The sequence below is a fragment of the Aplysia californica genome, unplaced genomic scaffold, assembly GCF_000002075.1.
Source record: "Aplysia californica isolate F4 #8 unplaced genomic scaffold, AplCal3.0 scaffold00095, whole genome shotgun sequence".
NCBI classification, from domain to species: Eukaryota; Metazoa; Mollusca; class Gastropoda; order Aplysiida; family Aplysiidae; genus Aplysia; species Aplysia californica.
The window spans coordinates 95,774-123,535 of record NW_004797365.1 but is presented as its reverse complement, the minus strand read 5'-3'; the positions used below and the strand labels follow the sequence as shown (position 1 = coordinate 123,535).

General features: G+C 38.8%; 1 protein-coding gene across 1 annotated transcript; it reads left to right on the top strand.

The window, feature by feature from the left end:
• The first annotated feature begins 39 nt into the window (after positions 1-39).
• LOC101850468 (signal recognition particle subunit SRP68) lies at positions 40-27,762 on the top strand. Its single transcript, XM_005095077.1, has 12 exons — positions 40-167; positions 8,792-8,858; positions 9,357-9,470; positions 9,983-10,178; positions 10,919-11,001; positions 12,610-12,796; positions 16,788-17,027; positions 17,956-18,177; positions 19,090-19,184; positions 20,026-20,161; positions 21,874-22,005; positions 23,837-27,762. Exons 1-12 carry the CDS (start codon positions 71-73, stop codon positions 24,086-24,088), a joined length of 1,821 nt encoding a protein of 606 aa, XP_005095134.1. The 5' UTR covers positions 40-70; the 3' UTR covers positions 24,089-27,762.

Here is a 27,762-nt window from a genome sequence, read left to right as displayed (position 1 = left end):
GTAAAAGCCACCAGACAAAAGTAACGAAAATAGGCTAACCTTTTCGTGACGCGGCTTACGCTCGCTCAAGATGGCTGCCGAAGGCGAAAACGTGACGGCTGATGGAACAAACCAGGCCACACAATCCACAACAGAAACTTCCAAAGAAGAATCGTACACTTTAGAAGGTGAATATATCTGTTTGAAATTTAATAAAGGTGTCAAGACGTAATTCTCTGTCCGTGAAATCGGTCAAACTCTTCACCATTTGGGAGATTTCTGACTTTCCAAACTGTCTGGTGAAAATAATGAAGTAAAGAGACTTTCTCTCTCCTGTGTTGTTGCTCAATACGGTGAATGAAAAGCGGTAGCTTAGGCTAAGTGTTGCATTTGAGAAAGTATGGCCATATGCATAATCAGTAAAAGATCGAGATCTAATTTAATAGGTCTTGCACAGCTGAATTTGAAAAGGGCATTATAACTTTTAATAACAGTACAGGCAGGTCGGCGCTTTTTCGGTAGATTTAGTTCCCACCCCGCATTTGTTATTCGCCGGTATTGGCCCCAAGAGTAGGGGGGTTTCAGGGGGGCTTGCCCCCCTGACCCAAAAAAAACATGGTGGGGGGTTTCAGGGGGGCATGCGCCCCTGAATTTTACCACAATTTAATGTTTTGCAGTTGTTAGGTTTGATATCTTAGCTTGCCGCGAATCAAACGTGTATATAGATCTAGATGTAGGTCAGGCTCAATCAAATAAGGGGGGTGGGAACTACCGAAAAAGCGCCGGCAGGTCAAGGTAGGGTTGATAATACATGCGATTAATTTAGACTATTCTAATTAAACGTAGAAAGACGCAAACTATTTTAAAGTACGACACCCATCTTGTTTGACGTCAGACCAGAATACTCCTCCGATCACGTGACTACTTCTCTAAGTAGCCAACCGCATGGCACCAAAGATGGAAGTGCCTATATAGTTATGTCATGTAGACTACATTAACGCTTTTAAAATCTACACCACGCTCTCGGAAGTTCTGATGGCCGAATAGACAGCGCGTGTGCGTTTGAAGGCATGCAATGATTTTAGGAGCGATTCGATTCCGGTCCCGGACCTGACAATTTTTTTTTTTCTGAACTCTTTTCCTCCTCCTGACTGACCAACAGTCCCAAATTATAATTTGTAGAGATGCTTTGAAGTTTGTTTTTTAATCTGATCTAGATCTAGATCTAATCCTCCAGCGTCTTTACGGCAATTTTCGTACACTTCCATCTTTGATGCCTTGCGGTTGGCCCAAATCTCAAGCACCCCGATTTTCCCGAGTTCCATCGCCAGTATCCTGATTTGTTGTCGTTGCGTCTGTTGCGTCCGACTCTTTATAGAGAAAAAAAAAGTTCTGCAATCTCTTTCGCTGGAAGCACCGATTGAACTTTAAAGCATCTATGCCGAATCTAGCAGATGACTCATGCAGGGCTGCCTATATCTACCGATTTTTCCGGTAGATAGATACCAATTTTTGACCTGTTCTACCGCCATACCGATAAGGTGTCAAAACTACCGGATTTGTGATGGGTGCCGAGAGAATAAAAAGAAAAAAAAAACATTCTGCAGTGCTTCCATTCTTCTTTGTTTTTACGGAAATCCGTACGTTCCGAAAGTTCCGTACTTGCCGCATCATCATATTCAACTCCATGCATTTTCCTCTGTAACTTGTCAGATATTTATAGCAACTCCCTACAATAAGTTGTATAAATAGAAACTGCCAGATTGCGCATTTCGTACTCTCGACCATTGTCTATCTGTACCGTTCGGTCGGCAATAGTTTTTCAAGTGCATATCGGCTGAAATCTGTCTACTCACGATAGATAATCTTCCTCCTTCTTCTCATTCATTCTTTCTTTCTGTCTATCTTCAGTTTTTTGCTGCGGCTGGAAAATTTGTGCACTTTATTCATTTACCTAGAAAACAGAATTGTGAATGTAGAAGGAAAATCGGTATCGAAGCAAAACATTCTAAAATGTGTCTTGGTCTAGAGAATTGGTCAGTACCAAATGAGGATTCTACGCAGGGGGACTGCGGGAATTTATTACCCGGGAATCTGAAGAAAAAAAACCGCCTAGACTCGCGAAAATGCACAAAGTTCTCGAAACCAAATCTGAAAAGCCTACCGAGTTCATATTTTACCGATCGCGTTTGTGATGTTATGTTCGGCTTTCCCCAGTCCGAGAGTACGTTTCACGCGAATGAGCGGCTATGGCGGCAGCGGAACTGTAGGTGTAATACTGAGACTCCATCGGGAAAATGAAAATCTACTTTCGCTTTCGTTGCCGCTTAGAATTGTCCGATGATAGTTCGTTGACGTTAGATTTACAGTTAATAAAAATTTGTAACCTGCAGTTTGTGCATAAAAAACACAGTGTAGCCGTAAACATTAAATCGTTATTCTCACTGATGTCACTATAATGACTAAAAAAGGGAGAAAAAGAAAACACGTGTCCTCCAATTTCTAGATTGCCTGGCCCGTCATCGTGACCGGTCAATGAACTTGTGAGTTCGTGAGTACGGCACGAGCAAGGGACCGGCCGGTGGTTGTTGGGGAAAGCTAATCAAAGTTCATTCAAAGTAGGAGTGTTGCAGGGCGTCGGAATTGAGGGGAAGTGTTTGATGCAATAAAGTTTACGGCAGCAGGAAAAGGCCGCGGTGCAAGAAACTGATGCTAAAGTAAGTGGAAGTGGTTTTGACATTCGACAATCGAGTGCGTAAATGAGGGAACATTAGAGCACAGACTTGATGATTGTATCTTCAAGGTTGGTGTCCCGGGTTTGTCGGATTTGTCATTGATGACAAATTGAATAGTGGCAATGAGGAAATGCCATTTTCAACCCTCGGAAAGCTCTATTAGACCTGCATGTTTGCCGACAATCGTCTGAAATCCGACAATCGCGACCCGACCCGCGAACTGGCCGATGCTATCGCTAGGCCCACCTGTATCAGTCAATGTGCGAAGTGCGAGGCCTGGCCGACTGCCAGCGCCCCCTTTTTCTCCCGTTGGCTTTGTCGGCACTTTTCATTTTCGTGCTGACCGCCGACGCGCGCTCTGCCGACGTCGGCGTTTCCGACATAATTGTCGGAACCCGAGTAGAAATGCGAATACGAAAAAGGACGACGACCTAAATTATCTACTTTCAGTTTCGTGCTCGAGCGGCCATTTTGAATTTCGTTTGTTGACAAATTCAATTGTTGAGATCGTGTGGATTCATTCACTCACTTGACTTGTTCTAATAGAATCTAGATCTAGATCTAGATTTATATAGATCATTATAGACCTCAATGGAGGATTCATATTCCAATTCTATTGTGTCAAACCCTATCGTAGTCATAGTCATAGGTTGTGCTGTAATATTAATGTTGGTAAAAAGCATTTCATCAGGTGCGTGAATTATTTAGAATCTATACTCAGCTGAGTCCCTCTTTTCGGAATCGGATGCGGATTTCTAGTTCAAGGCCTATTCCTATTCACTTGTTCTACAAGATATCGATCTAGATTTATTTAGATTACTAGATCTAGATCTATATATGGTATGGAGGATTCATACTCCAATTCTATTGTGTTATTGTATCAAACCCTATTATAATAGCAAGATGTAGGCCATATTATATGCATGCTCTTTGTTTTGGAGTTGGTTTTTTTTGTGTTTTTTTTCATTTTGGACTTGTGCTGGCCTTTTTACATGAGGCCCGTTGCAGGTTCTTTTTTGGGGTAGGCCTAGGGTTAGGGTTAGGTCTCTTCTTTATTGTGTTTGTTGGGGTGGTCGCTCGTTACTCGGAAAAGTCCTTCCTTATGACACCCACAAAATTTAAGCTCTTATGGGGGGGAGGGGGGGGGGGTGCGCGCAAAATTTTCAGACAATCTGGTTGAGGCTCACATGCAGGTCTACTCTATGTTGGATGCCTATGCATCATGATGGCTTGTTGCTGATTAAATACTGGTACTGTGATTTAGCATTTTGAAAAAAAAAATCAATACTTAGTCCATGATGCAGTGATTCACTGATTGCCAGGTTTTCAGCATCACTACATCCCACACTCTCAGTCCTTCCAGCTCTGGCTCTATCGGTACACGCTCTTTTATTTTCACTTTTTGCTCTGCCGTGAGCCTAACTATAAAGGTTTTATAAGTCTTGCATGCTTTTTAAAATCCGTGATTGCTGAAACCAAACATGGTTTTTGCAGTTGATGTTCTTCTTGCCTCTCTTCAGGCCCAGATCAGGATTCATTTTGTATTCTTATAGTAAAACTAGTTAAAATTAATTGTCTGTCATACCTAAGTCACGAAGGACTTATCAGTGTCCTATGCTAGTGTCGGGAAAATTATGTTTTAATTTAGTTTCTATTGGTATGGGCTAGGGGTTTTGAAGTCAGTTTGGCAATCACCCTGCACTCAATTCCAGATTCAATACTGAATGATAAGTGCCTTGAACGATAGTCCATAAAATGATTTTTTTTAAAACAACAACCTCGCCTCATTTCATACACACTGTTCATCGTAACTTGTGCACACCCATACACCCCCTTCCTTTCCCACGCACATTATATATAGGCACATGCGAGAATGTGGCAACATGCACACACAGACACATACACACACACACACACACACACACACACACACACACACGCACACACACACACACACACACACACACACACACTCACACACATGTGTATGCACAAACAAGTTTTCAAAATATAATTACCCAATATCACGGAAAGCAAGCGCGTTCGATAGGGCAACGATCATCTTTTTTTCTTCTTCTTTGTCTTTGTACTTTCTGATTTTGGGCCAATCTACCTGAAAATGACCCTGAATCTACCTGAAATGGGAACTTTGAGGTAGGCAGCCCTGTGGTACATTTATGATAAATTCTACACAATTACCTGACGGTACACAGAATGTTCAAATTTGAGGACACTATAGAGGAAAGATAGATCTATTACCTTCTCCGCTTTGAAAATCAAGCTGCTTATAGTTTTCGGTATACCTGATACGAAAGGGTTTCCGACTCCAAAAATACAGGTTAATTTATCTGTCCCAACTTCAATGTCCACATATCATTAGTTTGCCCTGTTTTCTGATTAGTTGCCTAGTTCCATTCGCATTGGTCTGGAAATGGTGTGGAACAAGTTTGACAAAGTTAGTCACTTACGTTCTGCAAACTGGGACCAAAATTTCGCCACGCTCGGAAGCCTGATTGGCATAGCTACATAGTAAGTGAGTTCCTAGAAAAATCATCAAATATTTCCAAATTGAGTAAATTACAGAAAATAAGAGGTATCAGGAAGATCGGAGAGTCGAATCTACAGGGTGATCCCAAAAAAAACTAAGCAACTTTTTTTGTTAATATTTTCTTGTACTCCAAAGTTTTGTGTTTCAAATTGTGTACATATTTTTGAGTCAAAGAAATTTGTGAGGCAGCGTGGGGAAATCAGGCGTTCATCAAAATAATGAAATCAGAGAAATTGGCATTTTACTGCCGGTTTTGCTTTTTTTTCTTAAAATTTTTTAATTTTTGGTTCAACACCTTTTATATGTATTGAAAAACACATTTCTGTGGAGATTTCTGTGGAGATTTCTGTGAAAAAAGTTGATGAAAGGCACAAAAAATGTAATTTATTTTTTTCCAGGGTCTCTGAAGCTATGTAAAACACCAGGCTTTGGCGGCCGTTTTCTCGCTAGTTTTACCTCTGACATCAGGTGACCCCCACGTCCTTCAATTGCAAATATCTTAACTTCTACTCAAGATAGATGGGTAATTTTTTTTATCACAAGCAAGACAAATGAGCAAGCTTTATAATGGTACCAATCATTCCATTTATCCAAAAATTGACGAGCGCCTGTTTCCATCGTGTCATGATATATTTTCTGATATTCTTTTAAAATAAATCCATGTTTTAGTTTTTATTTACATAGCGCACAAAAAGACAACCCATTTTTAACTATGTCCCCATTTTTGTAGCCTGACGCACTAGTTCGCATGGCCTACCACTTAATGTCCTAATGATTGGGTCATATAGCAAGCTACAGTAGTCTAACAGGCCAACAGAAATTTGCAGATAGTTTTTCTCAAGTTTCCTTGCTTGTTGAGATCATGGTCTAGATTAGTAAAGAGCAGAGAGCTTTTTGTAATGAATGTTTCCTCACCACCAACTCATTTTGTTAGTTTCGCGCAATGAGTGGAAATAATCTTTTAGTGTCCTTTAACTCTTTAAACCCTGAGTTTTTTTCCACCGTTTCCAGGAGTTTTTTCTACAGTCACCTAAACCTGGTGCACTATCTCATTATAACCCCAGAAGCTTGCCCTTAACTTCTAAATAGTGGAAACAAAGGCTTTTTCATTACTTAGAAAACTTGCCAGGATCGCGAATAGTTCTGAAAAACGAGCAAAAATTAGCGCCAAATGAAACAAAACAGTTGTCGCTAATATCAAATGTTCCCAGCGTTCAATTGGGAACAGGGTTTTTACTGCCGGATGCTCCCAGCGATGGGGTTGAAAGAATTAAGACCTCCTTTGATGTCAAGGGTGAAAGTTGTCCACCTTTTAGGCCGTGTAGAGAATCAGAACTAAAAATTCCCGGACAAAATAACCACTTCAGGTCAAACACACTGTTCGCACCCCTTTTAATGTCACCAGGGTACAGCATTCATTAGATAAGCCCCGTGAGAAGTCTGTCCATAGATAAAGTCTGCAGCTAGGACTCTCCTAAACCTCAATGGTCAGCATTCACAAGGTAAATCTTCATACGAATGTACCATTTTCCTGTTTGCGAAGATGACATGGATTAGAGGATAGCTATGTATTCATGATTGATTCCTCTATCATAGTGAAAAGCGTGAACATTCCCTTTATGACATTTGGTTCCTTGGCAAAACCTATATTCTCCTTTCAGGATATGTTATGAATTATAATTACTAAGCAACGGCAAGTGGAACCTAATTTAAATTTTAAACATTGCCAGCAATGGAAAGATTTGTAGGTTGAGAAATCGAATAAGTGTCAAAATCTTGGTGAAAAAATAGGTGTTTTTGGTTTTTTGGAAATCTCTTCAGACAGGCTCATAAATATGCTGTTTTTAACCCTCTAAAAGCACTAAATTTGAGTGGCTGTTCCTGGACCCTGCTGGGGGCCTCTGCGGCTCCCAGACCCCTGGCAGAATTTTCCTTACTTTTCAGGAGCTGATGCTCATAGAAGCACTACTGAGTAGTTTTTGCATCTTGAAGTAGTCTGATTACGTAAGTACCAGAGGTCTGGACATTTTTTCACTAGACATACTGTCAGTAGTACACCACTGCCTTTTTTAAGATGCAGGACATCACCAATGCTGCTACCAACAGCCATGTATTTGTAATGTGAACTGTAATGGGAGGGGCGACCCTCGAGGTTCATTTTGTATGTTGTTGCCCGAGATCAAATCTAAGTACATAGGTAAGTTAGGAATAGATAGAAAAAAATCTCAATACGTACTTTTATTTTTGCATAGCTACAGTGGTTGCTATGGAAACAGCCGCCACCTTTGAAAGTAAACAATAAATTTCAAATTCCCAAGGCTTTCTTATTTACTATCCAAATTTTGTGACTGGGTGGTTGGCGGGTGCTCTGGTGTGGTTTGCTTCTTTCCTATCAAACATCTATCGTACATATCTTTCCTCCTTCTTTTTATGTGTATGTTACTCTCTTGTAACACCTCTAATCTTCGGAACTTATAGACCTTATTGTGTTGCAAGTGCCATAAAACGCTTAATAAAACAAAAATGCAACAAATTTGGTGAGAGTATACCTGAACCAGTCCCTATCAAAGTATTTTAAAAATATAACAATGGGTGTCTCACGAAAATGGTTTCTGTCACGATCACGTGGAAAGTTCCTCCTTTTTTAAAATTCTGGGTTGAGACCCATGAATAAGTAAAAGAAAAACAAAATTGAGAATTTTCCCAATGTATTAAACCTTTTCTCAATTTTGGTTGAGTAATCGCCTGCCAATGGAAAAGTTATTTTTTTCACAAGTTTTCTCTGTTACATTGATGGCAGCCTTGCCATCTATGTTTACTGAAAGTTTCATGTTAAAAGGATGAAAACTTAGAAAGGGGTAGGGGGAAAACTGCAAAAAGAAAAAAAAATATTTTGAGAAAACAACAGTTATTGTGGAAATCCACTACAATTTTTAACCCACCCTGTTTTTAAAGACAATTTACGATGAGAATGAAGATTTTCTCAATTGTCTCCTTCCTATTTGTACTCAAAGAATAGGTTGACCTTAAAAGATCAATTTGCATAGCTTGGTCCAAAATCAGCCAAACTGAGGGTCGCTCCTCCCGTTAAGTAAATAATTTGTATGAAAAAATCATGTACAAGAATAGAAACAAGTTCTTTTGTCTTTATTAGAGTCAAAAGTATTTTAGGCAGATGCAGGAGGCTTTGGACGATTGCATTTTTACGCTCTTCCACTCTTCTTGATGTAGCACAGCACTTATGTACATCCATTTTGATGCTGTATTAGAACTTTCATTTTGTCTACAATTTGGCTTGACTGGCCCCAGAAGATATTTTCCGACTGCAATGCAAGTGTTATTTATAACATCCCATACTGGATTAACGAGGTGCTTGGAATAATGAAACATTCTTGTTAGAAAAAGTATCATGTAGTAACAGATTTTTCTGTAGGGCATAGAGGGGAACTGGTGCTATTCCGAATTTCATTCATTTTGGTTTTTTAAAATTTTCATCTGACTTAACTTTTTTTGCTTTTGTATATTGCAGCCTTGCATCTCCTCAAGGATGCCCAACAGCAGCATGGTCTGCGTCATGGAGATTTCCAGAGATACAGGTTAGTCAAACCTGATACTGTTGGTGGTCTGGAGCCTGTGGTCTTTTGTTTCTTTTACTGTGGGTCAGAGTTAAAGTATAAGTTCTGGTTTAGTTTAAAATCATTTGTTTTTAACAGTTTCTATTTTTTTCTTTTCTATTGACTTGTTTTTACTAAAGGCTGTATTCAAATGGTAAGCTTTTCTTTGCTTAACAATTATCATTCACATTGATTTTGAAATGATAGTTTTTGAAAATGTAGTGATTCCCTTTCGTTTTGGATGTACCTTTTTTTTCCTTCTAGAAATATAAGTATAGAACCAATACATCCAGTTTTATGAAATGAAGGATTTGGATTTAAAAAAAATTCTTATGGTGTTCATTGTCCACTCTCCGACTCATTTGCCATGTGTTTTCTTTTGTTTAGTGCACAGCAGAAAGTTGCTTTCTTGTTCCTTTTTATAGATTGTTTTATGTCACATTTGCTAGAAATAAATAACTATTGTATATATTTCCACAGAGGGTATTGCTCTCGCAGAATCAGAAGGATCAGGAAGTCACTTCACTTTCCTCAAGGAAATAGGAATCGTGTTGCACCCAAAAAAGTGACACCAGAAATTCTTTCAGATTCAAGGTAACATTTTGCCTTAAGTAGAGGGGAGTTGGAATAGGCCAATAAAATATGGTAATGTGAATTTTTGTTTTTCACATTGTTCTTTCCATTGCAGTTTTTCAAACATTTGTGCGTTGGTCACATTTAGTCTTAGACTTTCACATTTTTCTTTGCTTTGTTTTGAAACCTTGTTTATTCTGTTTTTAGTTTGTTTGTTTTAGTAAGAGTTTTTATGGCGCTCGCAACGTATTTTCCGTAGTAAAAGTTTCAGACCTTAGGTAATACTGTAGTTTTAGAAAGATTGTTTACGACTAAGAAACTCTTCTTATGCTCAGACAAACTGTAAGTGTATCATAAATTGTTCACATTATTGTAGTCATTTTGAGATCTTTAAACAGATACGATCAAGGGAAGTGTTGAAAAATAAGTTTAGAAGAGAACTTCGCTGAAGATAATTTGGAAATTTTTAAAGAGCTATTGAAAGTAAGCTTCATTGACATATTTCACTAATAAATACCTGTACATATTTTCAGATATTTACAATTGCCACTGTTTTGTGCTGAGAGATGCTGGGCATATGCTATGCAGCTCAAGTCGGAGGCCAACACAGAGCCCCGAAAGCGCTTCCATATGGTTTCCAAGCTGAAGAAGGCTGTTGTCTACTCAGAGGAGCTTGCCAGCCTCTGTGATAGTGAGAAATGTGATGCAAGAACCAAGCTTGAGTGCCAGGTACTGTCAGTAGCTAAACTTGTTTTCACTCATTCTAGTCATTATTTCTTTTGGGAAGTGTTTTGTAGTTTCATGCATTGTGTTACTTTATAATAGGTGAATAGGGTGTAAAGGCTTCACATAAACCGTTTGTTCTTAAAATATTGTCAGTATTGCTGATTGCATAGTTAATTGTACCTCTGAGGAGCTTTTGTAATGAGAAATGATTTCTAATCTTTAATGGTGAGATATGAATAGATTTTTAAAAAGATTTCCTTGCGCGCCTCCCGGTTAAAAAAAGTTTAAAACATTTTTAGGACTTTCTAAAACTAAGATTGAACGTAGTGGAAAATTTGGCAGTGTTATTGATCTTTTGCTAATGATGTGTCCTGGCAAATACTTGATTTTAGAGCAATTGTCAGTCTGCACCATGGAAACATATCCTTTTTTTTTCTTCCTCTCATTCCTTTCCTTTGATATTGAGATAGTTAACAAAGGGTGTTTTTTTGTGTGCGTGCTTTTGCCTTTCTTATGACCTCACAATTAGGTTTTTTTCTCAAAAGAGCAAATTGTGGCCTGGTTCTAAGCGTGTACAAACCAGTCATAAAGCCAGTTGTTTTGACAAATAACAACAACGTATACACCTCTACTAAGTATTGTGTCTTAGGTTGTATACTTTACAAGGTAGTCACAGGTTTTGTGTTGTATTGTTTAGCTGTTTCAGGATAGTTAGTTCAAATTTCATTTTCACTTGTTTTCAGGCATACAATGCATGGATCAAAGGAAGCTTGCAGTTTGAGACAGAAAACTGGGAGAGTGCAATGGAGTTGTACACCAAAGCCAAGTAAGCCCTTTGCATTTTCTCTTCTGATGATACTCAAATTCATGGTTCAGCAATGTCTATAAACTTAGATGAACTTGTACATCATGCTGAAAATTGTAGTGAAAAAGTGGATGAACAAAAATAAATTAATGTTGAATAATGATAAAATAGAAGTCAAACCGGTCGGCAGTGCAAAGTCTATGAGGTCGACAATGATCACGTGATGATTGATGATGTGGAATCTGTATTTTCAAGAAAATGTTGAAACCGTTGCATCTATTTTTATTCCAATTTGTCAAATGTTGGCTTAGGAAAATAGTCTGATCAGCTTCATGTGTTTAGAAATAAGAAAACATTAAAATATGTTGTGTAATCAATACTTAATATTCTGTTCTATTAGTTTAAAATAGCTTAGTTTTATCAAGACTTGATTATTGTAACTCTTCCTTATCAGGATTATCTCTGGAAAAAGGAAAAGACTTCAAATTACCCAAAACAATGCTGTGTGTTTAGTTTTATAATAAAAAAAGCGAGACTCTGCTACACCTCTTTTATGGACATTGCACTGGGTAACTTCTGAGAAAAGAATTATGTAAAGTTGACCACCCTGTCATAAATGCTTGAATGATTATGTGCCATCATATTTGTCTTTTCTGTTAAAACTATTTACGACTTGCAATTGAAGGTCATCAGCTGACAAAAAGAAATACTTTTACTATCAATGAAACTTTGAATTAAAAAGTCATTACTGTTTTTAGATTAATGAATAATATGTAGCGAGAGAGACATGTAGTGGAACACGATGGACTGTTTATGTGTTGCTATTGTATTTGTAAAGCCCCCAGAGCTTGTATGGGGACTCTCGTGTCCAAGAGGTTAAGGTGTTCGCCTCTCATTCAAAGGTCCCAGGTTTGAATCCGGATAGCGACGGAAAAATTTTCTTCTCTAAAATTGTCTCCTTTCACCTCCTTTCCTGCTCTCAAGCAATGTTCTGTCGTCTGCCTTCGTCTCCACTTTCTGTGCCCACCGCATCACCTCCTTTGCCCCCTCCTCTGGGCTCCTGACTCTTTCTGCAGCTTTCTATTCCTTGGCTCCTTACTGCTGTCTTTCAGCCACACCCCTGATCTTCTGGTAGGAAAGATCTACACCCAGCCTTCTTGGAAAAGGGCGAAAAATCTCGGAGGTCCCGTGTGCAAGTTGCGCACGTTAAAGATCCCTTGGTGATCTAAAATCGATAAGAGTAGGCTTCAGCTGCCACCTGCGCAAAATTCAAAATTGCCTACCTACTGAAAAATGTTAAACGTGTCCCGCGCACTCATATGACCATATGCAGTTGCCCGCGCCATAAAACACTTGCCCCCCCCCCCAAAAAAAAAAAGAGCTTTTGTTATTTAATTGGGGTTGAGCGCTATTTAAATTTCATTGATTATTATTATGACAATGTTGAACTTTGTTGAATTTATCTTCTTCTTTGTCGTACAACATACCACTTCCTTGACTGAAAAAGAAAGTGTCTTTGGTGTGTTATTTTTGTTTAGCAAATGCTCTGCAGTTGAGTAATGATTTGCTTGCAATATCGTCTTTTTTATTTCTTGAGTCTAATTAAACACTGGACCTCTCTGTTCCCAGGACTATTTATGAGAAACTAGCAAATGCCTTCTCAGAGGAATTGCAAGCTTTGTACCAGCAGAGAGTCGATGAGATTTCCCCCAACTTGCGCTACTGTGCATACAACATTGGTGATGAGTCGGCTTTGCAGGATCTACAAAAGATGAGGATTGCTGCTGGTGAAGACCAGCTGACACTGAAGCTAGATGTGAGACTTTTTTGCAAGTATTTTCAATAAAGTCTCCTTTTCCATGGAAACTAATGACTACACCCACCATTACAACTTATAAAACCTTATTCGACATGAGCATATAGCAGACAGTGCACTTTTTTCAGTTTTCGCCTAAGATCCCGCTGCTCGGGAGCAAGGAAAATGCGGGATCTTTAGGTAACCGGGATCTTAGCCGAATGGCCAGTGGGAAGACCCCACAGTAACTCATAGTCAGGCCCATAATCTGTACTATGATCTTCCCTTACTTTAAAATGAATTGACGTGACTCCAGGGCTCTAAAAGTTCTTTTCAAAAGTCAGTTTTTCCTTTTTTTGTCTGGAGGTTGGGAGGGGGGAGAGAAGCTTTTTAAAAAATACCGTGTCAGGTGGGAGTGGGAGCCAGTTGGCTCCAAGCTATGCCCCGCGCCAAAAATGTATTGTTTTCGATCTCTGAGTTCCCCACCCCTATCATGGTGCCACATAAATCATTGTGTTGTGACCACACCTACCAAATTTTAGAAATATGAAAGGCAAGTTCACTGCCAACAGATGACCCCATATCGCAAAGGCAATCGGACAGTCCACGAGTATGAGCGCCAGTCTGTCTAGGAAGTTAAAGCGCAAAACTGAAAGACAAGAGTGATGGTTGGGGAAAACATAAGCATCCCAGAGTTCACAGTTTGATGGAATGCAGTCTGACGCTTGCTTGTAGACCCTCCCCACCTAGTGTGTGATGTAAGATCAGGCGGACGGCGCAGGTGATGGGGGAAAGCAAGGAATCGAAGAGTTCACACCTTGGTGAGATCCCGTCGGGGGTAAACAATGGAACCGCTTATCGACATTTACAACACAGGTGTGATCACATTCATGAGAGTGAATGATCAGTGAAGCGACGGACCGTACAATGATTGCACATTTTCGTTACTTGGTTGATCAGCTGAGAGCGCCCATGTTTCTTATTCTTTTTTTTTTTTCGTAAATAAAGAAAAAAACAACTAAATTATGACCTGAAAAGCGGGATCTTAGCTGAATGTAGTTCCTTCAGTGCGGGATCTTAGGGGTGACTTTTACATAGTAAAAAAGCAGCAGGATCTTAGGCGAACCAGTACCGTAAATGGTGGGATCTTAGGTGGAGACTACTGTGTAATATTAACCCTCTAAGCGCTAAACCATTTTTACCTTTACTTCCCTTCAGTGCTAGGTTTATTTTAGAAAAATGCTTATTTTCAACATGGCTATAAAAAAAGCTCATATCTTTCTTATTTATCATAATTTCTAATTACAGTAAGAAGGAAAAATGTGTCTTAAACTACGAACTACCCTTATGTCTGGTCCGATGTGTTTTTAATGATGTTGTTGTTGGTATCAAATTCCTCATCATTTTTAGTCCAGCCTGCTTGGAGATCAGCAGGAATATCGACGTCCCCTTCTAGGCTTAACCACGCTAGATCTAGATCTATGACACGATATCCCCATCATTCACACCTAGATCTAAATCTTTTACTTGAGACCTAATCCTTCTAACTCTTTATCTCAGTGGTCCGATTCCAGAAAAATGTTAGGTAAATCTGAGTGTAAATCAGCTGACGAATCCGACATTTTGAAAACTGTAAACAATATCCCAGAAAATTGCCGATAAAAACTCCCAACCGATCCCTCACTGCGAAATGCGCTGCCAGCGGCGCTAATAAACGTTGCACTGGTGAACTGTAGTCACCAGCAGTTTAAAAAATGGCTATTGTCATGTCGGCGGTATAGTTTCTACACTCAGAGCTGGTTGTAACGGAGTACTTGTACTTACGTTACAATTTTCGGTACCTTTACTGTACTCCGGTACATTTTTGAAAACAGTACTTTTACTGTACTCCGATACTTTTTATAAAAGTACTTTTGAGTATTTTTCAAGTACATTTTGAGTACTTTTGAAGCTTAACAAAAGGGTAAGTGCCTCCATTTCTGATAATAATTTATGGAACAAACACCCGGGCGGGCACAGCCGATCAATCAAGAGTTAAAAGTTGAGATCAAAGAACGGCCCGTCCCGTCAAAGATCAGCCACTATCGTGAATGTGATCACAAGCGTTTTAAAACTCCATGAAACGGTACAGTGTTTGCTCCAGACGGGATCACACCAAGGTGTGAACTGACCGATGCGCTTCTCTTCCCCGAACATCGCACTCGCATCTGAGCTCACCACCTAAACTTACATCATTCACTGGGTGGGTAGGGCCTACAAGTTCGCTCCAGGCGGGATCACATCAAACTGTGAACTCTTCCCTGACCATTGAAAGCAGTTTTTCTCTTTTCCCGAATTTGCGAGACAGCCTGAATTTTAATTGGTGTGGTCAGAACGTGATGGTGCGTAACGACAAAGTAAAGGCGGTTTGGGGGGGGGGGGGGGGACTCAATCAGAGATGGAAAGCTAAAATTGTTGGACAGGTGAAGGGGAGGAGCAACTGGTTAAACGTAGATAAAGATCTCAAGACTCACGATAGGCTAATGAGTGTGTTTATATATTATTTATGGCATGCCTCATGCCACTGTGATTGGTCATCAAGGTTGACCACTCGTTTGCTCGTCATATGTCATAAATCCACCCAGGGGTCACGTCAGTTCATGGGTCACTGTAGATTCTTCCTTGGCTTCGTCGGCTGAGATCCCATAATAATTATTTTTCTTTCTTCCGAGCACTGGGATCTTAGGCGGAGACTTACTGTAGTAGAGAATCTTTGGTTACACTACACTTACTAGACCCTAGGAAACTACATGTATTTTGGTTTTCCGTGGGCGCCGTCGACTACACAGTGTGACCAAAATCTGTATTACCAATTATCAATTGAAACAGAAACGGTGTTCTCAATGTATATCTAACAAATTTTAAGGCTGCCTAAATTTCTTTTAAACTTTTATTTTTTGGGTTTTTGCTTAAGGCTACAATGATTCCTTGAGGATTTGTTAATGAAGAATTCAATGCACTTTTCCATTTCTATGCTGGCCGTTTTCATTAATTTTATGTTTTCTTAAGAGCAGCTTTGTATCTACATTTTCCAATTTGGATACTTTTTCTGTAGAACTTTCCGACCTCTTGGACTGACTTACATTTGATCACATTGTCTTGCTCAAACAAGTTCTATTCATAATGTCACTTACCCACTAGTTGCGTCTGTTTGTTTGGGGTCATTTTTTCAATTTCACAGACCATTTCCACCTTCGTTCAGTGCGTACTTTGTTTCAAATGCTTTGTATACTGTTTACATTTTTAGTAATAAATAGCCTAATTGTCAAATATACTGGATATGTTTTTTAATATGATGTTTTGCAAAAGCGCTGAAGTGTTTTAGCATATTAGCAGAAAGTACTCAAAATGTACTCATAAGTACTTTTTTAAAAAGTACTTGTACTCAAGTACATTTTACAGGAAAGTACTTTTACTTTTACTATACTTAAGTACATTTTTTAAATTGTACTTAAATTTGTACTTCAGTACTTTTTAAAAAGTACTTTAACAGCTCTGTCTATACTCATGTCGGATCACGACCGGTGGTCACGATGCGCGGAAGGGAGGTATGAGTCATCACGACCAGTGGTCGTGGTGCGCACGTAGAGGATTAAATCTCAATCCACCTTAACAGAAACAGAGCAATAAATTGACAGGTTGCTTGAATAATCATATCTTGATATATTATTAATTAGATGTAGATGCTAAAAAGGAAATTTAAATGATGGTACAGTAATTGAATTTCATTATTTCCCTTTCTGTGATGAACTGCATTCAAAACCTGATATTGTTGACATTGTATTTATTATGTTGCCTTTTAAAGTTGATATATGTTAAGCTTTTAGATTTTGCACTTTCAATCTCAGTTTACGAATTTATGTGAGGTATAGGTTTCTGTTAATGAAAATACTGGACTGAAACCTACTAAACTCTTTGACCTTTCTATTTTTGAAGAAAGTTGAACACCTGTCTTTATTTTTCTATTTTAAAGGACCTTTTGTCACAAACGAGAGAGAAGCAAGCGGCCACGTTGTCGGAGGTAACTTGGCGAGGCCGGACGGTGCCAGTGAAGGTGGAAGCAGTGCGACTGTTTCTGCTCAACATGCAGGACCTCAACACGGAACTGGAGGCTGCAGAGAGCATGGACAGCCGGGTGTCCATTTACGAGAGCCTGCTCAAACAGTGCATTGACGCTCAGCAGGCTCTCCGGGATGTTTTGCAAGAGGACCAGGTATGATGAGGGGGGTTGGCACTTTTAGATTGATATGCTTTGTGCCGTTTAGGAAAGTGAAGCCTCAGGAAAACATTGACAAAAATCTCTTTTAATTTGCGCAATGTGTGCTGTCTAAGAATTGGAAGCAAAGCTTGCATTGTTTATATTAGTGTTCTGTTGCCTTGGTGAAAAGTGAAGAGGATGGTCATATTTTTGCAGGGGTGAGGGTGGGATGTTGCTGTTTTAAAGAGGAAGTTGTAATGTGATTTGCGGTCTTTTTAAAAGACGTTTGAGTGTATTTCTTTACCTGTTGAAAACCATTGTGGAAAGATAATTAAAAAATTGTATTTAGTGGGTAGTTGGCAGGTCTTCTTGTGTAGTTCTCTCCTCCTTTCGTATCGAACATGTATCGTCCTTATCTCTCTTTCTTTTTTGTTTTTGTTTCTCTCTTGTAACACCTCTAATCTTTGGCACTTACATGACTTATTGTGTGGGTGGTTGACGGGTACTCTGGTGTAGTTTGCTTCTTCTTTCCTATCAAACATTTATCATCCTTATCTCCCCTCCTTCTTTTTTATGTTTGTTACTCACTTGTAACACCTCTAATCTTCTGGCGCTCATATGACCTTATGCAGTTGCGAGCGCCGTAAAACCTCTACTGAAGTAAAGTGACCTTATTGTGTTGCGAGTGTCATAATACTCTTACGAAACTCTCTTGTAACATTTCTAATATCCAGCATTTTTATGACCTAAATTGTGTTGCAAGTGCCGTAAAACTCATGCTAAGACAAAACAAAATTCAGTTCGTGGGACTGGTGTTTCTACTCTTGATGCAAAGCAGTCCTCCAAAGGGTGTGCTCAGCTGTTTCAGTTTTTTAAAAATTGCCTTTTGTAGTAAGTTTCTCTTTTATTGATTTTCAAGCTTGTTCTTTTCTGCTTTCCGCAGGTATTCAAAGCAGCAGTACGCGGCCAGCCCATCGAAGGGAAAATCTCAAATGCACATTACCTGCACTCGTATTTGATGTACCTGCGGCTGAGCACCACTGTGGAACGCAACTTGCTGCTGGTGGAGAACCTCAAGCAGAACCTTCCAGAGAACAACCCAGAGGAAGGCCGCAAGCTGACCAAACCCCAGGACCTGGTGCGCCTTTACGACATCATTATACAGGTAAATGCGTATTTCCAGGACTGAGAGATTCAATTTACGGTATTGGTATGATATGTTTTGAAAAGAACTATAACAAGCCTTAATGTGTTTTAATATTGTTCTGTTTTTATAAATCATTTTTCCCCCTTTGTGTGTCATTTATCAAAAATGTTTCCATTAGTTCCTTTGTACATTTACACGTACAGATCATTGATCGACAAGCTTTCGAAAAAATGATTGACATCCCGTCAACTTCCCCGGTAAAACTGAGCATGGAAACAAGCAATCCTCTCGATATCGAAGGGTTCTCAGTCCAACCACCAGATATCTGGCGACGCCAGACATTTGCCGGCCGGCAAACTGAAGGCATGATGACGAGGGAGCGGCTTCCTTGATGTTTGCCCCAGGCGGAGTTGAAAATGCATTCCAAAATTTTCCTAAATATTGGTCAAATTAATAAAATAATATTTTCATGATCAGCGACCCGAAATTAGTCAAATTCACACAGGGAATACAATTTATGCTGGATTACCAAGTTAATTTTTTTTGGTGTGTTTTGTCAAGGACTGACACTTTAAAGATTAATAAACTGTATATCTAAATGGAACTTCTCTCGTTGACAAACTCAGTTTAACAATGACCCATATCTAGCGTCCTTTGGATAAACTGCCAGTTTGTCGATGAATGAATTGTATGTGTAAAGGAACCCAAAAACTCTTGTAAGTGGGTTTCTGGCAAGTGTCAAGATAAACCATGGTTAATATACTCGGCTTTTGAGCTTGCGTGTTGTTTTTTTTTCCCACTAAAGCTGTTCTCCCTGAGAACCATATTTGTAGTCTAAAAAAAATTGTGTATTTTTCTACTTTAACTTTAACTTTGGTTTGCTGTCTCAAAACGGCATAATTTCTTTTTTCTTTTTGTTCCCGTTTTCAGAACTTGACAGAGATCCCCAACCTTCATGGTATACAGGACGATCCCACCATAGAGTCAGAAACAGAGGCTTCTGTTTTAAGATACAAAGCTTTTAGGTGAGTACAAGAAACATTGGTGAGATTTATAGATAAACTACGTGTTCAAGTTATCGTTTGAAAGATATAACATTTGATATCATAAATGTTTTAGCCTTGGGGGGGGGGGGGGGGGGGAATAAATTAAACTTTTTGTTTGATGTATTAATTATTCTATCAAAATAAATAAGTGGATTGTTGTGGGGCACTCTGGTGTGGTTTGCTCTTTCTTTCCTATCAAATATGAATCGTCCTTATCTCTCCTTTTTCTGTCTTTTTTTTTTTTTTTGGTAGGTTATTTTTTTTTTAGTAACAACTCTAATCTTCAGCACTTATATGTGTCTTGGTGCAGTGGAATCAGGTGCTTGTCGATTTTGGAGCATATGGAGTTATTGATATTGTCTTAAAGCCTGTCCATTTGCCTTGCTTGTGATGAAAAAAGTATCCATTTATCTCTGACACAAGTAAAGATATTCGCAATTGAAGAAGGCGGGGGTCACCTGGTTTCAGAGGTAAAATTCGCAAAAAAATGGCTGCCAAAGTTGAGTTATTTCCTTATTTTGAGAGTCCGTGGAAACTGAAAATCTACATGTTTTAGGCCTTTAATCAACGTTTTTCTGTAAAATCCACTCCAAAATGTGTTCTTTAATGGACAGGAAAGGTGTTGACCCAAGAAATAAAATTTTGGTAAAAATTCCCAAACCTGCAGAAAAATGCCAGTTTCTTGACGTTCATTATTTTGACGAGCACCTTATTTCACCACACTGCCTCACATATGACCTATTTGTGTTGTAAGTGCTTTACATGTAATTCTCTTACTAGAAGTAAACCTTATCACTAACAAGATTTTTCTTTATTTCAGGTCCTTCTATATAGCTCGTTCATACTCTAGTGCTAAGAAATGGAAAGAAACAGTAGCATTATATCAAAGAGCCTTGGATAATTGTAAGAAAGCTTTAGCTGGTTACAAGAAACAGTCACAGTCGCCCAAAATTAAGGTAAGGAAAGCAATATGGCTATCGTTGTATGTGTTGTATGTATTATGTACATTGTTCCTGTCACATTAACTCACATTAAATCACCTTAGCTCAGACCATGCCGCAGCCTGCCAGCTTTTTTTTACCTCTTTAAAATCTGGTTACTCTGTACTTATTTATGCTAGATTTATGAAAATTGGCCAGTTTCAGTAGATGTTGAGCTTTACAGAACAGAAAGAATTTTGACTCTGTTATTCTGTTCATGTTGTATATAGCTTTTCAAAAAACGAAAAGTTTTGGGGACTAAAACTTTTTTTTTTGGCCTAACAAGCCAGTACAATATTTTTGCTGTTTTTGTGAGAGTGTTACCGTTTCTGTGCTAAAATACACACAAAAATATTTAACAAAACAAAGAAAACTAAATTTATAAGTTTTTGATGACTTAAGCAACACTATTTCAAGCGTCACCACTTGAATCATACTAGACTCTAGTAAGGACTTGTACTAGTATTAGTACTAGCCTACTCTGCTGGCGACAGGTGATCTACCTCTTTCTCTATCTCAAACTACCATCACTACCATTTGATTATTTTGCACTTCCAGCATCTGAATCTAGTTTATTGAATTATATTGATTCAGAATCTCTAAAATTTAGAGCCATTTTCAATTCATATCGGCTTTAGCATCATATTAGACATCGGCCGCCCAATCTTCAAAACAAAACCCAGAAATAGGACAAAGGGAACTCCCATTCCAAAAATTGGCAGAACGTTAAGGGAAATCATTCTAATAAAGTGAAACTGCTCTGAGTGGTCAAAGGGATGTTACTCTAGTAATTGTACTATGCCGTTGCCGCATATATATGTGTTGGCAATTAGTAGAAATAAAGAGGAAAATATGCGACCGACACAAGTGTGGCAATGGCGGTGAGTGAGTTACAAATTATTTTAATTTTCTTTTTTACTTGCCTGAATGAAGTTTAACAATTTTTTACATGTGTACTTTGTCATGCTTTTCCACGTGCAATTGAACAGACAACTTTTTATGCATATCATCATGGGGGTTATGTCAGTTACATGCCAGACATACACTAGCTCTGGGCCGTATCGTGAGGCTGAGTGATAAGCTTAATTGATGTGTCAGTCTTTAGATTTATGGTGATAATAACAATAATTGCATTTATATATCACATACATGCTCTATGGGCTTTACAAGTACTTTTGCCAGAGCATATCAGTCATTTTAAAAGGGCACCGGCCCTTTGAATGTTTACCCGATGTAAGATATTTTTTTAAAGAGATTGCTGTGTGAGCAGTCAAACAAAAGCTGAGAAGCGGCAACCATAATTTGTCAAGGAAAGACTTTTTGTCACCTTCACCTGATAGAAGCTGCTACAGTGTAGTCAGCTTAAACTGAAATCTTCAGAACTGCGGTATTTTCTGCGATTTAGCCCAGTTTTTGGTTTAGAGACATTGCTCAAATGCAGTCGACTCAGGTTGAGTTGATCATTGGTTGAGTTAATTCTTTTTCTCGGGTCCCAGCACCTCTTCTCTTCAGGTCCCAATGGTTGTTGAACTTTGGATAAGTTGATTTTTTTTTTCACTCCCCCAATGACTTCAATTCATCCGCAGTCGACTGTAGAAGTAAAAAAAATTTGAATTTTCTTTTCTTTTGGCTTACCGCTATTTTCAAATCACCACTTCTTTGACTAAAGGACATGACTCTCTTTACAGGAAGAGGTGCAAACTATCCAGGAGCTCCAGGAGCAGATAGGTGGCCAGATGCACTCGTGTCAAGCCTTCAGTATTTTGGACTCTGGTGCCTCAGGGGACCAGTCTCTCTTCACGCCTGTCACAGACAAAAGGGTAAGTAAACAAGCAAGTAATGAATGTAATTCACTGACAGTGCTTCCACTCTTCCGTATTTTTACGGAAATCCGTACTTTCTGCCAGTTCCGTACTTGTCCCTCCATCATCATCTACTCCCTCTGTAAAAAAAACTGCGACAGTGCAGGACTGCCGAAATTCCGTACTCGCCTTTGTATCGTCTTGTATAAGGTACGGATATTTACGGTAATTCTCTCGGCAACAATTTAACGTTATAGAAACCTGCCAAATTGCGCATTTCCTGCAATCGGACATTTATACCGCTATGTCCCAGTCCCATGCATTCATTGCGTGCTGGTCGGCAGTACATTTTTTACCTGCAGATGGATCAAAATCTGGCGAACCTTTTGTGACAACTTCCTCCTTTCTGTCATTCCACTCATTCCTTCTGTCTATCTTCGGATTGTTGCCGCGGCTGGAAAATCTGCACGTTGATCAAGACTGATTTTGATCTAAGACAGAAAATTACTGTCGGAAAGAAACTTTTTTAGCTAATTTTATCTAGATCTAGAGAAATTATCAATGCGAAGATTCTACGGCACGTGGACGCAATATAAGGATAATGGCCGCGATGAAACAAATATGCTGATACGGTCGTGCCCACTATGGATGGGATTGGCCGATTGCGCTGATCGCCCGACTCGGTCGAACAACCGTGTTTGTTTTGAAACTGAAAACAAACACGTTTGTTTTTGAGGCGATCGAGTCGGGCGATCGGCCCGTCCATAGTGAGCACCACGTATAAAATCAAGAATAATTCGAAGTGGTGTTTCGAGGTTGTGACAGGCGACTTTCATACATGAAAATTTAGAAAAAATGTATGTATACGCTGCGCAACCGTATTTTGAAGGTAGATCTATTCATTATTCCCAGGTTTGCCTGCTGTCAATGGTGCGACTACAAATTAATTGAATTATAGTAGCAATGAAAGGGGAACCTGCTTTTAAACATTTCCAGCATTGGAAAGATATGCTGGTGATGAAGTCAAACAAGACAAAATGTTGGTGAAAAAATAAATATTATGGGCTGTAGGCAATATCTTCAAACAGGCTCCCAAATGCCATTTTCTACCCTCTAAAAGCACTAAATTACAATTTCTTCGGCGGCTTCACCCCCTGGACACCCACCGGGACGCTCTCCCTGGACCCTGCTGGGGGCCTCTGAGGCCCCCAGACCCCCTGCAGAATTTTCCTTACTTTTCAGCTTCAGATGGTGGAAGCACTGCGCTGATTGCTGTAATTTCTCTCTTCTTTTTAGGTTGATTTTTGCAACCTGAAAAAAAAATTTTTTCATGGTTTTTGGGTGAGATTTGGTGATTTTTGCTTGACGGTACTTCTTTTTTTCTCTCTCACATTTGGGGTGTGGTTGACGGGTGCTCTGGTGTGGTTTGCTTCTTCTTTCCTATCAAACATCTATCGTCCTTATCTCCCCTTCTTCTTTTTTAGGTTTGTTACTCTCTTGTAACACCTCTAATGTTCTGGCGCTCATATGACGTTGCGAGGGCCGTAAAACCTCTACTAAAACTAAAACTCTCTCACATTTATTGATAGATTTTGACAACCATTCTTGTCTGTCGTGTCCTTATTACGTAAATGCTGTTACTCTCAGTGGAAAATCTGATTCTTTTTGTCTTATATCTGCTTGTCTGTCTTGCTTTTCCCTTTGCCGAATGGCTGTTACTGTATAAATGTCCTTTTCTTTACTCCCCCCCCCCCCAAAAAAAAATCCTACCAACACACTGTCAATATCTTCTAATGAAAGCTCAATGAAGTAAGTTTTTGTCTTATGTGTATGCGTCATGCTTCCTCAGTTGCTGGAGGACAGACTAGATGAGTTTGTCACCGACAAGTCCCTGTCCTCGAAGAAGGCCACCCTGACACACTTCCCTCCGAACTTTGAGCCCATCCCGTGCAGACCACTTTTCTTTGACCTGGCTCTCAACCACATCGAGTTCCCATCTCTTGAGGACAAACTGGAGGCGCAGAAGAAAGCTGCGGGTGGAGGGGGCGGGGGTCTCACTGGAATGGTCAAAGGCTGGCTCTGGGGGGGTGGCAAAAAGTGAACACGTTCTTGGTCTTAGCTTTGGAAGACTGTACAAATTTATGGTGGCTTCGGATTCATGTAGTGATTATAATTTGTCACTTGTCCTTCTTTGTCTTATTATTTAACACCCCCACTGTGTCTTAGTGTAATATTCATGTGATTATTTCCTCAAAGTTCCCCATATTATCTTCTCTCTCTCTCTTTCCTATGTCCCTCTACAGTCTCGTTCATAAATAGTTTGGTGAATGCTCTGTGTAACGTCCTCTATTTCTCTATATGCGTGTTGAATTTGCCCATATATATGTGCTTTTTTGTGGCCTGCTGATTTAATTCTGTCAATCAATAAAGGCTCAAAGAGAAGAGTTGGGCTGTTGGCTTTCTTGTCCTGCCTTTCTAATTTGAAAATCTTTTCTTCTTCCTTCCATGTTTTCTTTTCACAGTGCGAGTCTGCACTTCCTCCCTTTTTATGTAAATTGTTCATATTTATTCCCTCAACTGTAGATCAACGCATTACTCTTTATTTTTACTTCTGTGTTGTGTTCATCTTGGAACTGAAGACAAGTTTGATATAAATCAATATAAGTGAGAATGATTTGTCAGATGAAACTGTATTTGAAGTGAAGATTTGATTTTGAAGGCTGGGTGGGATGGCAGCACAAATCTGCTTGCTAGTTTTGATCAAGCACTTGTGTTATTGACTGGCCCCTTTTCAACATCAAATACTTATTTGAAGGGGGACTGTTTTGGGAAGGGCTGGAAGCTGATAAGTCTCAAGTGGAAAATTGCAGAGACAACCTATTATTTTTTGGGCCTTGAATAATTGTCTAGGAAAGGAATGGTGATGGGTTTTGATTGTGTTCTTCCTGCATGGCTGCTCATATGCTCTTTCAGAGGTTGCCCAATTTTTAACTTTGGTAAAATGTGTTGAGATGGGTGTATTGTACTTTCTACTGTTGATTTTCACTTTTCAGTTTTTCTCAAGCATTTGTTCAAATGTAAGGAAATAAGTTGATGGCTGAAATGATATTTGTTGTGATATACTTTGTTTCTTTTTTCTTCTTCTCCCCTTCTAAGAATCTTGTACCTGGTATGTCTTGAACACTTGTTTAGTACAAAAGGGCATTTGTTTTATAGCCATACTATAAGTAATTGTGTACATAGTAAATGAATGTGACCAACAGCATACTTCAGTCTGATGAATAAACATAGATTTTGACAGACATGTATATCTGCTAGAGCATTCCCTGAAAACAGCTGTTGATGAAACTATGCCTGTGTTTTATGTAATCAGGGTGTCCGAACCTTAAAGATAAGGCGTTGTTGATACATCCACTGTGAAGCAGACCTTTTGAATTTGTCAGTCAGTTATATGTTTTACGAATGAATCTTTGAAATTATGCTGGAGTCTGTGTAATGCTGATATCAAGCCATCAGTTTGAGGAAGAATTTTTTTTGTGAAACTTGAAAAATTTTGATTTGTCTTTCTGTTAGCTTCGTCTTTGTTCCACATCATTATTACTTGAATTAATCGGAAGCTGTGTTACAAAAATACAATTTTGAAGGATTTTGTGTAAATGTATCAAGTCTTAGCTTTCATTTTTATTCACTGGCTTTGTGAACGGGAAGGGGCTGCTTTGAGGCCTGGTGAACTTGAAATTGCTGTACGATGATCTGGAGGATCATTTGTGTCTTTATATTTGTATGTTATGTTGTTGGTCCTTGGAATGAGAGTGGTAGTATTGTGATGATCATGAAGTTTGATAGTTGCAGAGTCCCTGACAGGGTTACCCATTCACATTATAGTAGCGTCTTGTATAGTTTTTTTGTTGCTTCAGGTTTCTTTTTTGGTTGTGGGTGGATGGGGATGTTGTTGTTTGTGACATTTGGTGGATTATTAATGTTATACACTCTTTGGCTATTTCTGTAAAAAGTGAAGCTCTGTATAGGCACGCTGAGTATTCCTTGCTGTATTTGATTTGTTAGGCCTTCATGGTCATTTGTGAAAGCAAAAAGGTTGAATTGAAAATGGAGGATGAGTACGGGATTATTGAATGAGTATGAAGGGGGATGAAAATATTTCTTACATGTGTCCGCTTTTTGTGGGTGATTTAGAAAATCCTTGCACTTCAGTATACATGTTTAGGAAGAAATGCTTTCTAAATCCACATGTTTGTGACTGTTTCTATCGTCATTGAAAATTGAGTCATTCATTTCACTGGCTGCTTTGAAATAAATATTTGTTGGGTTGAATGGTGTCTTTAACCCAAGGTTTTGGTGATAATGCAATTAATTTCATACTTTAAATTCATCGTTTATGTGATATAAAGATTGAATGATTGTTGTATTCTGTACGGTATTGTGAGCTTTGATGCTGCTGTTTGGCCTGTCATTTTCAGTGGTGTTTGTAAGGTGTTAAAGTAGCAACTGAATTTGTGTTTGTTTAACTCATTATGATCATGTTGTTATTTGTTTTGTCCAGGGTATTAAAAAAATACAAAAAACAAAATGCAAGCTTACATGTTTGAGAATGTATGTTTTGTGCTCAACTTCAGTGAAGAGAGAGGGAGTCATTGTGCTTTCTATTGTATCAGAAACCTTGAATACAAGTTGACTTAAAATTTCACCTATTTAGGCATGATTCAGCAGTGTCCCAACACCTGTTTGCAAAGGGAATGAATGTCACATTGCAAACTTGATGTATATGAGATAATAGAGAGTGAGTGTCGTTCTACATCACTTTGCTGACATGTTGATATACGTCATCTTATAAAGCAGCTGTTTGAATGTTCCGTTTCATTGTCTTTGAGTGCACTTGGAGAGGCAGATTGAAATTAACTGTTTATCTGTGCAGAGATGAAAAACATTTTTTGTGTGTCCTAGTCTGTGAGAGTAGCTTTTGTTGAAGTTAAATAATTTGGATGAGAGTTGTACAACTACAATTCTTCAATTTTCAGTTTGCATTAAGTGAGAAAGGGGCGATTAGTTTTTATCATGTATGACATGGAGTTTGAAAGAGAATTTCTTTTGACGGTGTCTGTACAAATAAATTAGCTCTGTATTTACAGTTATCTATTTTATCTTCCATTTACTTGGGATCTTGGAATCGTTTAATCTTAAAAAGATTTGTTTTTATTTGTTTATACTTGGATACATGGTAACTTTCAGAGTTTATTGACGTTACTATGCTGGACGTCATTTTGTCTTCTTTAGCATTTTTCGACAGTATTCATTGCGATTTTAAAAAAGATTTTGGGAAAGATAGAAGATACAGGTATTGTCTGTAATGGTGTTGCTTTTCAGTCTGCCTATGATAATGACTGTTTAGAAAGTATCGATGTTGTGCCGCGCAAAGTGATTACCAAAACCTTCTATAACTTGTGAGATAGACTGTGATGTCTACTTAAATATTTTTAAAGTAATCTTTCTAATACGTAATTCTAAATCATAGTGGATAGTCCGGAAGAAAGTGTGTTTAACAAGTTCCAGTAATCATATTTTCTTTTGTTTTTAAATTTTAGAATCCTATTTGGGTGCTTGGCTCAGAGAGAAGAAAGATGTATGTTGTTTAGAATCAGTGGCTGCACCATTTTTTTTAGTTGTTTATTTATTGAATGTTCATTGTGTCTCGATGCAATGTTACTGCCTAAATCAAATGTTACTTTGAAAAAATAAATTTGTTTTCTTCTCTGGAAA